The sequence below is a fragment of the Triturus cristatus genome, chromosome 7 (assembly GCF_964204655.1).
Source record: "Triturus cristatus chromosome 7, aTriCri1.1, whole genome shotgun sequence".
NCBI lineage: Eukaryota > Metazoa > Chordata > Amphibia > Caudata > Salamandridae > Triturus > Triturus cristatus.
The window spans coordinates 782,531,362-782,545,030 of record NC_140590.1 but is presented as its reverse complement, the minus strand read 5'-3'; the positions used below and the strand labels follow the sequence as shown (position 1 = coordinate 782,545,030).

Sequence of the window (13,669 nt, the reverse complement as noted above, 5' to 3'; positions counted from 1 at the left end):
TCTGATCCCAAGGTCTCATCTTGCAAAAGAGGCATAGGGGAATTGTAACTACATTTGTAAGCCCCAGTCCACTGGGCTGCTCTTGCTAGTAGGTCTTTCTACTTGTAATTCCTCTCATAGGGTAGTCTTCTCATGGCCCCATACAAAAACTCAGTCATGGGAAGCAGGAGTATTTTTATCTTATAGTGCTCACTTATTGTATGGTCAAAATTGTATCTTTCTGTTATTGTACAGTACATTAAATGTACTTCTTTCATTTGACACAAGCTCAGGATGATTTCTGTGCACAGCAATGTAACCCAGTAAACGTAAAGGCTTGAGTTTTCATAAATGCTGGTCTGTTTCAGTAGTCACCGAGCGAGCACTGCACGTTCTTCTGGTACACAGCATTGGTTTGTTACTTTTCTGTCTGTGAGCAATATATCCTGCACTAAAATATTTGGCAATACGCCTATGAATTTTTGGGGAGGTTTTATCATCAGAAAAAAATGAAATTATATACATATCCACATCCTCCTTGGTCCCAAGGATAACGATAACGATAACGTGCAAGTGTGATGAATATTTATCTTTTATTTATCAGCCAACATCAAACACGTTTCGGCAGTCCAAGTGAACACTTTTGAAGTCTAATTTGTAGCATATTTTGTAAAAACTTTTATGGTTGAGGACGCCAATATTTTTAAATAGTTCGAGGCCAAAAAAGTTTAACCTGCATTTTAAGGGCCTGAATCCACTCCGGGAGAAATCCTTTACATGTTTCTATGCTTGCTTACCCTTTGTTAAAACAAGAATTTTCCCACAAGGAGTCTTGTTGGTTTTCCAGCCTTGAAAACGGTTATCTTCAACATCAGATAGATTTAATTAGTTGCTGGCAATATTTCCTCCAGCAATTCTAATCCTTTTTTTTAGGACTGTTCCACCACTCAGGTTCTTCTCCAGTTTTGGACTCTCTTTCACGGACTACTCGGACCACATATGCTTCACAACACTCTGGTGAGTTAACTCCAACTGTACGCCATAGTGAGAGAATCTAGGGCTCGAAAAATCCACTCGCCCACTCGTATTGTCGAGCAAGATTTGAGCAAGATTTATTCAGGACGAGCTATTTTTAGGGACTACTCGCCCGTTCTAGGGAGTTGAAAAGACAAACTGACTTCTGACATCTATCTCCGACAGCAGAGTAAATGTGTCAAGATAACAAGATTTAAAGACATCTTTATTGCTCACAAAGCGAAAGAGAAAACGAAACTCCATTACATCTTGTTATCTTGTCAAATTTGCTGGCTTTTAGAGACAGAGGTCAAAAGTCAGCTTATCTGATTACAATTATTTTTCTTTCGGTGAGTTAAGTTAGATGATTTTGTAAAGTGAAATATGCGACAATTGGAGTGTGCAAAGCATGTTATATGAAAGACTTTAAGATGTCAGGCTTTTTTCTTACACAACACTGAAAAAGCAAAGCGAACTATTCAAACATTTCAAATATATTTAGACCTATTTTTGTAATTCTGTCGTGAAAATTAGAACACTTTACTTGGTGATGTGCAAATTTTTATTATTTTTGCTGAGACCCAAATTTCAAAAAAATGTTATGCGCCATTATCAGTAAAACTACATGTTAGTGGGAACATTTTGTGTCCATTTCAATGGAAAATATGCTATCTGTAAATGACAATGCACTACCACATCATGCTTGGGTAATACATTTATAAAAAGTGAGTTTTTAAACATGAACTTGGAATAATTACTGATCCTGCCCAGATGACAATGCTATTAGTGAACTAAGAGGCAAGCCAGGAATCATGTGTACCGTATATATGGGCTCTATTCTTGTAATACATGGAGGAAACACTTAGTCTAGTAAATAAAAAAAGTTTTTTTGTGCAGCAAAAATGAACTTGTATATTTGAAGGTGCTCTCTTATTTGATGATAAAGAAAAGTCGGCTCCGTAAGACAAAATATTTGCTCAGGATCACACAAATTGAAACCAGTTCACGGGTCAAGTACATTCGTGGAGAGGATGTGGTCCGTCAGCTACGCTGCCGACTTCGGTGCAGGAAACCAGGGTTCGAGCCTCGAGGTCGCGTCCACATCCTGCGATTCTGGGCAAATCACTTAATCTCCCCGGGGCTGAATGTGTAATGTAAATACGGTGCTATGTAAAGCGCTCCAATACCTTCGAGTCGAGTTCGCGCTATATAAATATGCAACAACAAAAAAAATTACAGTTAGGTCGAGTACATTATTTAAGTTACTAGACCTATAGGTCTACTAACATTTGTATGAATTTGAGCCCTGGAATCCAAACACTTATCTTGCCTAGTTTGTTTTGGAATCTTTATGAAGCTGCTATTGCCACAAAGAAGTGGCAACTATCTGATGCTTATGCTTCCAAATACTGCTTGAGATCGACGTGAGAAAATTTTCCAGTTCCATGCTTAGTTTTATCCTTATCTGGTCCCTTTGATGCTGAAGATCATGGGTTAATTAACAAATAGGCAATGGTCACATCTGGCTCTATGATGCCTTCAACTGAATTGAATATGCTACTTACCAGTATGCATCTGTTCTTGGCATGTAGGGCTGCTGACATTCATATCTGTGCATAGATCGCCGCCTAGTGTTGGGTCCGGATGATTGCACATTGTTGTCCTGGAAGAGTCTTCGAAGCATCCTGAGATGGGTGACTCCTCCCCTGGACCACAGTGCGCATGGGCATCCTCTCCATCCCCAGATTGTTTTTCGCCATTGTGGCAGTGATGGAGTAGATACAGGAAGTGATGACCATGCTATACAGTAATTCTGAGAGCTGCAGCTGCGACAGGCGCCGGGGAGGAGGGTGGGCGATATGAATGTCAGCAGCCCTACATGCCAAGAACAGATGCATACTGGTAAGTAGCATATTCAGTTCGAGGCATGTGGGCTGCTGAATTCATATCTGTGCATAGAATACACAGCAGTACCTCCTATTAGCGGCGGCCACCCGTGCCAGCTGCAGCAGTCTGAAAAAGAGTTTTGAGAACAGCCTGTCCTACAGCAGCCTGCTATTTTGAGTGTACATCTACACAGTAGTGTTTGGTAAATGTATGTATAGTGGACCATGTGGCTGCTCTACATATTTCTTGTAAAGGAATGTTTCCCAGGAAAGCCATGGACGCCCCTAACTTCCGTGTTGAGTGGGCTCGTGGAGGAATCGTTAATGTGCGTTTAGCTTTTTGATAACAAATTTGGATACATTTAACGATCCATCTGGCTAGACCTGCTTTGGAAATGGCGTTGCCTTTGTGTTGTGGAGAGAAGGCAACGAAGAGTTGTTTAGTCTTCCTAAAGTTTTTAGTTCTGTCAATATAGTACATGAGGGCCCTTTTGACATCTAGTGTGTGGAGCATCCTCTCAGCGACATTTTGTGGGTTTTGGAAGAAAACCGGCAGTTCAATGGTTTGGTTCATGTGGAACTGCGATATTACTTTAGGCATGAACTTGGGGTTGGTACGTAGTACGACCCGGTTTGCGTGAACCTGTATAAATGGCTCCTGAATGGTTAGTGCCTGGAGTTCACTAACTCTCCTTAAGGAAGTGATGGCAACCAGGAAAGCCACTTTCCAGGTGAGGAATTGAATCTCGCAAGAATGGAGAGGTTCAAAGGGTGGACCCATTAGTCTGGTGAGGACCAAGTTGAGGTTCCACACCGGTGCCGGGGGGTGCCTTGGGGGAATCACCCGTTTAAGTCCTTCCAAGAAGGCTTTGATGGCAGGCACTCTAAATAAAGAGAGGTGCTGCCTGTTTTGGAGGTAGGCTGCTATTGCTGTGAAATGGACACGTATTGAGGTGTATGCCAGATTGCATCGGTATAGGTGTAATAGATAGCAGATTATGTTCTGAATAGATGCGTCTAGCGGGTTAATGTGGTTGTTGTTGCAATAAATGACAAACCTCTTCCATTTGGCTGCATAGCAAGCTCTGGTAGTGGGTCTCCTAGCTTCCTTAATGATCTCCATACAGTCAGGTGGCAGGTTTAGGTAGCCAAACTCTAAGACTTCAGGAGCCAGATTGCCAGGTTCAGCTGTTGCGGATCCGGGTGTTGAATTTCTCCATGGTTCTGCGTCAAAAGTGCGGGTTTGATCTGCAGCCTTTGATGCGGCACCACGGAAAGTTCCAGAAAGGTGGTGTACCATGGCTGGCGTGCCCACGTTGGAGCAACCAGGATGAGTGTCAGAGAGTGCTTTCGCAGTTTGCGTGCCACTAGCGGTATCAACGGCGCTGGGGGAAAAGCGTACGCAAATCTGCCGGACCAGTTCATCCATATCGCATTGCCCTGCGACTGTGGATGTGGGAACCTGGCGGCAAAGCTTTGGCATTTTGTGTTTTCCCTTGTGGCGAATAGGTCTATCTCTGGATGACCCCACTGCTGGAAGTACGGTTGGAGCACTGATGGGTGTAACTCCCACTCGTGCATCTGGTGGCTGTGTCTGCTGAGCAGATCCGCCATCTAGTTGTCTTTGCCTGGGAGGTGTTCCGCCATGAGGAATATGTTCCTCTGAATGGCCCACTTCCACATGCTCTGAGCCAGATGAGACAACTGTGGAGAGTGTGTTCCTCCCTGCTTCTGTATGTAGTACATGGCAGTCATGTTGTCCGTCCGGATCAACACGACCTTGTTGCACAGGTGTACTTTGAATGCTTTCATTGCCAGGAAGATTGCCATCAGTTCCAGAAGGTTGATGTGCATCTTCTTTTGTTGTGTAGTCCATAGTCCCTGCACTGTGTAATTGAGTACATGAGCTCCCCATCCCTGGAGAGACGCGTCCGCTGTCAGTATTATTTGTGGAACAGGCTCTTGGAACGGTCGGCCCTTGCAAAGGTTTTGTGGATTCCACCAATGCAGAGAGTTGTATGCCCGACCGCTCACCAACACTAGGTCTTTCAACTGTCCTTGAGCCTGATTCCACTGACGTGCTAAGCACTCCTGAAGCGGGCGCATATGTAGTCTCGCGTGTGGGACTATGAAGATGCAGGAGGCCATCATGCCTATCAACTGCATGAACACTCGCGCCGGTAGGGAGTGTTGAGGTTTGAATTTTGAGATCAGCAGTTGCATGCTGTTGATTCTCACTAAAGTTGGCTGAGCTGTGGCAGCCAGAGTGTTGATTGTAGCGCCTAAGTACTGTTGTACGTGCGCAGGTTGGAGACCTGACTTTGGGTAATTTAGTGAGAATCCCAGATCGTGAAGAAGGTGAATGGTGTGGGGCATGTGGGCGGCACATTGTTGTGCTGATTTGGCCTGAACTAGCCAGTCGTCCCAATAAGGGAAGACGTGAATATTTTGTCTTCGTAGATGTGCGGCCACTGTCGCCAGGCACTTGGTAAAGACCCTGGGTGCTGTTGTTACTCCGAAGGGGAGAACTTTGAACTGATAGTGATTCCCTTGAATGGTGAATCTGAGGTATTTCCTGTGTGAAGGGTGTATTGGTATGTGGAAGTATGCATCCTTCAGGTCTAGTGTTGCTAGGAAATCCCCCTGAGTGAGTAGTGGGAAAACCTGTTGGAGGGTGAGCATATGGAAATGCTCCGACAGTATATATAGGTTTAGGGGCCGCAGGTCTAGGATAGGTCTGAGTGAGCCGTCCTTTTTTGGGATCAAGAAGTACAGAGAGTACACTCCTGTGCCCTGCTGGGCGGTGGGTACTACTTCTATGGCCCCTTTTGCGAGCATAGCAAGCACTTCTTGCTGGAGTAAATCTAAGTGTTCGGCTGACATAGGACGGTGCTTTGGTGGTATGTTGGGTGGAGTGGAAGTTAGTTCCAGACAGTACCCATGTTGAATGATGTCCCTGACCCACCTGTCCGTGGTGATGTTCTTCCATGCGGGCAGGAACAACTGGAGTCGTCCCCCGACAGGTGTTAAGTGGTCGGGGGTAGGGAGAGGGCGTCACTGTTTGTTTTTTGGGGAGGACCTGGTGTTGCCATATCCACGTCCCCTACCCTTGGCGCTGGATCCACGATATCCACCCCTGTTGTTTTTATCGTAGGTGGTCTGTGTGCTACCTTTAGCATACTGTTGTTGTGACCCCTGGCCCCTGGACGTTCCCCTATTTCCAGTGCGACGAAAGGAGCCACTGTTGGCTTTGTAGCGCCCCCATAGATTTGGCAGTATCTGTGTCTTTTTTTATTTTCTCTAGGGTAGTGTCAACGTCTGGGCCAAATAAAAATTCTGTGTTAAGCGGTAAGTTGAGGATATTGTTTTGGATCTCGGGTTTGAAGCCTGAGATGCGTAACCAGGCATGGCGTCGTAACATGACACTTGTGTTTATTGCCCTGGGCGCTGTGTCAGCTGCGTCTAGGGCGCATTTGATGGACGCATTAGTGAGGAGTTGTCCTTCTCTAATGAGGAGCTCTGCTGACTCTTTATACTCCTCTGGTAGGTGTTGGAGCAGTGACTCTAGGGTGTCATAATGTGACCTGTCATAACGTGCCAGGAGTGCTTGTGTATTTGCGATGCGCAGGATATTGGCTGCTTGCGCTGCCACGCGTTTGCCCGATGTTTCAAGGACCTTTGACTCTTTGTCGGGGGGAGGAGCATCACCAGTTGTCTGTGAGTGGGCTCTTTTGGGAGCGTTGGCAACCACCATAGAGTCTAATGGCAACTGACCCCTAATGTATTTAGGGTCACCAGGTGCAGGCTTATATTTCTTTTCAATCCTTGGGTTTAACACTCGGGCTCTTGTGGTGTCCTTGAAAATGTCTTTGGCAGGCTTCAGAACCCCTTTAAGCATGGGCAGAGTCTTGACAGTTCTTTCCGAAGATGCGAAAGTGTCAAGCAGGAAGTCCTCCTCAATGGCATCAGAGTGCAGTTCCACCCCATGATGAGCAGCTGCCCGTTCGATAAGGGCATTAAATGCGGCCGTGTCCTCTGTAGGAGAAGTTTTAATATTGTAGAGTTGCGCATCCTGAGCATGTGGCGTGACACTTGGGTCTGTGGGGTCATCCCATGCCTGATCAGGATCCTGTGTGTCATCGGGATCTGCGTCCCCGGGGTAGATGGTATCGTCCCCACCATATTCCTGCATTGTGTCCGATTCAGAAGGGGTAGGAGAAAAGGACTGTGGAGCTAGTGGGAGGGGATGGAAGTGTTCTTGCAACACTGGTTCCTGCTCAGCCGGTAGCTTGCGTTTTAGAGGAATTTTGTATGGCACCTCTTCCCTGACTGGCGTGATCTTGCGCTTGTGGAGCATGAGCCTGCCAGTGTCGGCATCGATAAACTGTGGCCCTGAAGGGTCGTGTTCCGTTAGGCCAGAGGCGGTGGACTGTGTGTGGAGGACACGTGTCCGAATTTGAAAAAAGTTTCGGTGCCGATGTCGGTGGCAGCCCAAAGGTGATGTTGATGGGCTCCGAGTGCACTGTACCGGGTGAGGTAGTGTGGGGACCCGAGGTAGAGTGGAGGGCTACCTGGTCCCGGATACGTTGAAGAGAGGCAGAGACCTGCTGCACAGCAAACTGAGATGGTGGTTTGGTGGGCATCTTGGTGGTAGGTGTGGAGGCCGACCCCAACTTTTTTGTCGGAAGGGGGTCACTGGCTTGAAGGGATGCATCGATAGTCGACGTAGTCGAGGACTTCTTTGGCATCGGTGCTTTAGGCGTCGACGTTGCCGAGGCGGCCATTTTGACTGCGGAGGCGACGGGCTTCGGTGTCGGCGCCGAAGGTGTCAGTGCCTTGTGGTGCACGAGGGCGTGCCTCTTCTGAGCGTCGACCGCGTCTGCTGCGGTGAGCTCGGCGCCGAAGTCTTTCTGTACGCGTTCGGAGCCGACGACTTTTTTCGGCGTCGGTGCCGGGCCAGCGGACTGTTTCGACGCCCTTGATCCGACCACCACCAGTTTCGCTTTCGATTTTGAAGGGACTGGAGCGATGGATGTTTTTGGGTTTAACAACCCGGTCGTCTTGGGTAATATTGGCTCTTGCATAGTGTTCAGTGCCGGGCCGGAAGGCGGGGCCGAGGAACCATGGATTAGGTCTTGGGTAAGGCCCGAAGGCGATCCCTCGACCGGAGCCTGACGACTAATTTCGGCCTCCGTTTCGACGGGTTGGCCTAACTCCTCGGGGGAGCTGTCTTCTTCAGCCCCATAGGCTTCGTCGATGTCTCCTACCTCGTCGACGGCTTCTTCACGTCGAAAGAGCTCTTAGTCATCGTCGTCCGATCGGGAACCATGCTCCGAAGCGGGGCTAGATAGTATTTCTTCCACGCTCTCGGCGTCCTCGTCCTCGGTGCTGAATATGTTGGTGGGTGCGGGCGCTGCCTGCTGCGCCTCGAGTCTCGCTGCCCGTCGGTTCCGCAGAGTTTTCTTGGATCAGAACCGTGCGCAGACCATGCATTTTGACTCGCCGTGATCCGGCGAGAGACATTTGTTACAGACCGGGTGGACGTCGATGTGAGGGTACTTGGCGTGGCACAACGGACACCTCTTGAACGGAGTTCTCGATTCCATCGTCGTGGAGCGTCGAAGTTTTGACCAAGTCGAATCGAAAGTTTGAAAAAGGGTGTGGAGCACTAGGACTAGTAGTCGACACCGAACGGTAACTGTACCGACAAAAACTATAGGCCTTTTGGCCTAAACTAAGTATTCCGAAGTTGAGCTAAGATAGTTGCATCCGAACCCAATGGCGGAAAAAAACAATCTGGGGATGGAGAGGATGCCCATGGGCACTGTGGTCCAGGGGAGGAGTCACCCATCTCAGGATGCTTCGAAGACTCTTCCAGGACAACAATGTGCAATCATCCGGACCCAACACTAGGCGGCGATCTATGCACAGATATGAATTCAGCAGCCCACATGCCTCGAACATATGTATTCCACTTCTGTTGTTACAGACGGAGATACTCAGGAAGGTCCGAGTTGATAGAAGTATATTTTAATACTCAAAGGAAGTATATGGGTACAGAAGGACTAGTATGCAGAACAAGTGGGTGTGATAAAGTAGTAAAAGCGTTTCAAACATGCTTGAGAGCAGACCCAGAGACAAGCCTACACCAGGCTGACCACAGGTTGTTCCAGAGATTCTGTGCAGAGAGGGAGAGGGCCTATCCAGAGAACACTACTTGCTGACAATCCTCAGATAAGAAAGTACAAGTAAGATATGGTGTTAATTGCCACAAAGAATAGAAAGGGGCCACCAACAATATAGAGACACAGCAAATGCTGTTTTGAAGCAGGGGGTGAGGTACTTTGTAAACTAAATTATGTTAAAATGAGACCATTAAATCTAGATAAACCTTCTGTAAAGGCAAACCAATGCCAACTTTTTCATTCTAGAGATAGTTGAAACAGCTAATACAGCAATGTGACTATCTGATTAAAACTTTTTAAACAATGGAGATGGGGGGGGGGGGGTCTGGGACACCATCATACTTGCTCCACTGTGGGGCCGGCATTTATTCATTCCTTTATCAACTATGTGGCGACATACCATTATTCTCAAGTAGAAGCTATTAAGAGAACTATTCTACGTCTGTTCCTATACCTGCTTTCTAGGATCTGAGCCTGCCCCCCTTGCTTTTCTGACTTCCTAGGCATCCAGCTATTGCTACATCTGCACTGTTAGAGACCCAGCTTTTATGCCTTGTAAATCCTACTTCTTAGCGATCCAGCGGTCTTCACTGTTAAACCAGTGTTATTGTGATCCAACCTTCACCCCTCCACAGATCCTTTAAATTGACCCATCAGTAACTAACCTATACCAAATCTACTGGACAGAATGTGCTGCTAGCTATTCCTCTTGTACAGGATAGTCAGCATTCATTTGTTTTTTGGTTGTATGTTTAAAAGGGGCCTAGTTTCTTCCATTAAAAAGTCTTCACCCTGGTTTCTTCCAACTTAGTGGGTTCAGAAGTCCTACCCATCTCGTTCATGCTCGACAGCAATGCAACTTCACTTCCGATGTAGTGGTTGAACAATTTATCTGTTAAAGATGATTAGGGACTGCAAAACATTTGTTGACAGAAAAAGAAGCTTTCAACTACATACCCACATAGTGCAAGTTGAGGGCCAAGTATTTGGATTGGAAGAGAGGATTGTTAGTGAGGCTGCTTCTCTGAATGTGTTGGAAGAAGGAACTCACATCCCAGCGGTATAGTACATCCAAAAGCATGATACTTGGGACCCGCAAGGCCACGTTCAACATGGCCTCCAACTTCTCCTTTGCAGCCATTTTCCTTCCCTTCCTGTGAACCCGCAGCAGACTTTCTAGAAAAAGTAACACAGAAAACACAATTAGCATACATGTGGAGGACAAAAAAATGAAACATTATGTACAGGTAAGGGCAAATAACTTACAGCAGTAAAGAATAGGACGGAGATGAGAGGAAGTCTGCACTACTGCAGAGTGTACCTCAAACAATGGGTTGCTGTAGTATGTTTTACTTGGATAGCACAGTAAACACATCTGTATGTAATAGCCATTCAGATAGCAGGAGTCATTCAGTATAGATTAGATAAAGAATACAGGAGATCATCAACATATGGAAGCAAAGGATGCAATCAAGTCCGGAATTGAAGAAAAGGATGAAGAAGCTTATCTGCCCATGGGAAAGTGGAAAAAGCACTATTAGAAGGGTTTGTTTCAGGTGGACTGGACTTCACCAGAAGGGAAAGACATCTCCCCTACCCTGCAAGCCAGTGGTGGGCTAAAACAACCCATCAACAAGCATTTGCAATGCAACAGGTCTTGCATTTGCAAGAGTTTAAGCTATTGGCATTATAAATGACAATGCCTTTTATTTATCGGTTTTGAAAATCAACACATAAATTAACAAGCATTTACAATGCAATAGGTCTCGCACTAACACAAGTTTGAGCTATTGGTATTGCAAATAACAATGCCTTTTATTTTTGTTTTGTTTTTAAAAACATAAATAAAAGGCATTGTAATTTACAATATCAATAGCTTAAACTTGCATCACTGCGAGACCTATTGCATTGCAAATGCTTGTTTAATCACGGTCCAAAATAAATGCTGTCTTATGCTTTTCTTTTGGGATGTCCTTGCTTGGAGTCCCCTCCTCAAGCCATTCCAAAGGAAAAGTAATAAATAAAAACACTCCCCCAGAATGGAAGTTGGGGCCTTTCGTTAAGATGAGGTTCAGCAACAGCGCGGATGACAATTAGGCAACAGTGATCATGGGCCTGAATGCCAGGTAGAGGAGGGTGCACTAGATGGAGGCAGCTGGGGGTATGCCTGGCCACCTTTAAACGGTCAGGACAGGATCCTTGCGGCCTCCTTCACAGCTCAGCCAGCCACATTCTGCTGCTGGATCGTGTCACCTCTTTGCCCGCCATTGCACTACTGACTGGGGGGGGACAACAACAAGAGCAACCACAGAGAGTCACCACCACGTGAGGGGTGATGTGCTAGGCGAGCCTGCCAGTTTGAATGTTGTTTGTACAATCAATACAGTGCAATTACTGGGAATATTTAAGCCTCAGTCCCTTTACCAGACCCAACATTCTTAGCCCGCTTGGGCAGAAGAGGGAATGCAGCTTTGGGAGTGACCTTAGGTTTTCTAGGGTCCTCCTCCATATTACCTGGGGCAGCCTTCAATTTGCCACCCACACTTCCAATCCAGACGGAGAGGAGCAGCAACAACAACTCCGCCTCAATGGAGTTCAATCTCCCCAGCACCCTTGCTGTATACGCGTCACTGCTAGACTGGCCGGTTGACCTCTTACCAGCTTTGAGAGGCAGGATTCCCTACCGCAGGATCAATAAAAATCAATACAAAAGATATTCCAGCCAAGCAAGTTAAAAGTAAAATTCTAGCAGCTCCCTTTGACCAGAAACAACTGAGACAAAAGAAACAGTTATTGAATAAAACCATGTAAAAAAATGCAAATACAAGAAATATCCCAAAAATAATTGACTCAACCCCACACCACTTTTTACACCGCCAACGTGTAAACACAAAAACTCACACTAGACTACACAGACTGCTCGGCACCTTATTGAAAAATACCACGAAGGGACAGTTATGAATTCAAATTAGTGTCTTTAATTTATTATTCCCCGACTGTAAGTCACAGGGTCATAGGTGTCCTTCTGTTCCTACCCCTTTCCTCCAGAGACTCGCATGCAACAAGCATGTATTCCCATGTAGCTTACCTCCAAAAGGACTATCAGGTTGAGGAGCACCAGGTGCCAAAGATGTGTTAGAACGTGGGCACTCCTAAGAAAGGGATTTGTCTCTTTAGGTCACCTATTTCTCATTCTCATCCTTCCCACTATCTGCCTACATCTACCTCTGATGCTGTCTTTCTCTACCCAGTTTCATCCTAAGGATTTTGAGCCTCATTAAAGGTTGGTTTTGACCTTTTGTGAGTGCCATTCCCCCACCTTACCCCCGTCCCCCTCCCCCCGTTTCTGAGACCTTAACATCTAAATCAATAGTATCTTGCATGATTAAATGACAAGATAGTGAGTAATGAAATTCAAAGTTGTTCCGAAATAGTAGGTCGAATACATGTCCTGCTTGGGGTACCAAAAAATGGTAGTAAATCACAGGACCAACACACTAGGTCCAGAGCGGAACCAGGGTATAGCAAGCAAAATTAGATCAAAAGGTTCCATGGCTCTTGTTTTAGTACGTGTGTCCCATTGGGTAGGTCTGTAACTAACACACTCTTTGAATCAAAAATTGAGAGGCCTTTCTACATTGAACAAAACACTTTTGTATCCCTTTGGTTAATGCCATATTTTACAGAAGTGCAGTGCTTATAAGCAATGGGAACAATATAATACGAAACGTGTACAAAAGCTGGATGTCTTCGGTTTACACAAAGTTTGAAGTTCAACCCAAACATCATCCATTAGTCCATGTATCGAATTAATTCTATAAAGGACAATCTCTAGGTTGAGGTTTCAACCCAAATTGTAAATCCAATGGATCTAGTCAGGACGGCCCCCCAAAGAAAAACATCTGGCACAACATCTCAATGCACACAGTGGCATTTTACTTTGCATGGCACACTACTAGGGCTCACACCCACTCTACATTACCTAGCATTCTCTTTGCTAGGTAGCTGCACTGAACTGTAGAGGTTCTCATCACTCAGTGAGAGTCTTCTTATTGGAAGAAACATAACAGCATAAGCGAAATTATAAATCATGCAATTATCCACACAGAAGCAACGGTAGAAAACAACCCACGACCATTGAAACAATGCCTACCAATTACTGAACAGGATCATAAAAGAGGCACCTGCCCTGTGTATATTACATAACACAACCCATGGCCAATAAAACAGACCGTTTTAATCATTAGAAATCCCACAACCACCAAAACAAGGCTTTCCAATTTTAAAACAACCTGTGCCGACCTAAAACAGTACCTTAAAGTTAGTGCATGGCATAACTGCCAAAAAATAGGTCTGCAGAACACATATTCAAACTGGTGCTATTTAATGACAGCACAACACACCCCATATCCATAAAAAGAACATGTGCATTAGTCATCCTGATAACACAGACATTCAGTGCAAAGTTGTAAACACAACTGATGTAAAAAAAAAAAAAAAAAAAAAAACTACTAAAGATTAGGCAATATCACACAAGTTTATTTTGTGGAGTGAATGGTCAGCACTGCCCTTTAAAGGACTAGACCACTGCAGCCTAGCAGGAAT

The 13,669-nt window shown here is 45.7% G+C and overlaps 1 protein-coding gene across 3 annotated transcripts in view; it reads right to left on the bottom strand.

The window, feature by feature from the left end:
- The window catches only part of RNF145 (ring finger protein 145), a 248,514-nt gene that overhangs the window by 174,635 nt on the left and 60,210 nt on the right, over nucleotides 1–13,669 (bottom strand). For all 3 annotated transcript variants that reach the window (XM_085617590.1, XM_085617591.1, XM_085617592.1), the window contains exon 2: nucleotides 10,022–10,240. In XM_085617590.1, coding sequence (XP_085473716.1) covers nucleotides 10,022–10,205 — 184 coding nt within the window. In that variant the 5' untranslated portion in view covers nucleotides 10,206–10,240. The remainder of the gene's footprint in view (nucleotides 1–10,021; nucleotides 10,241–13,669) is intronic.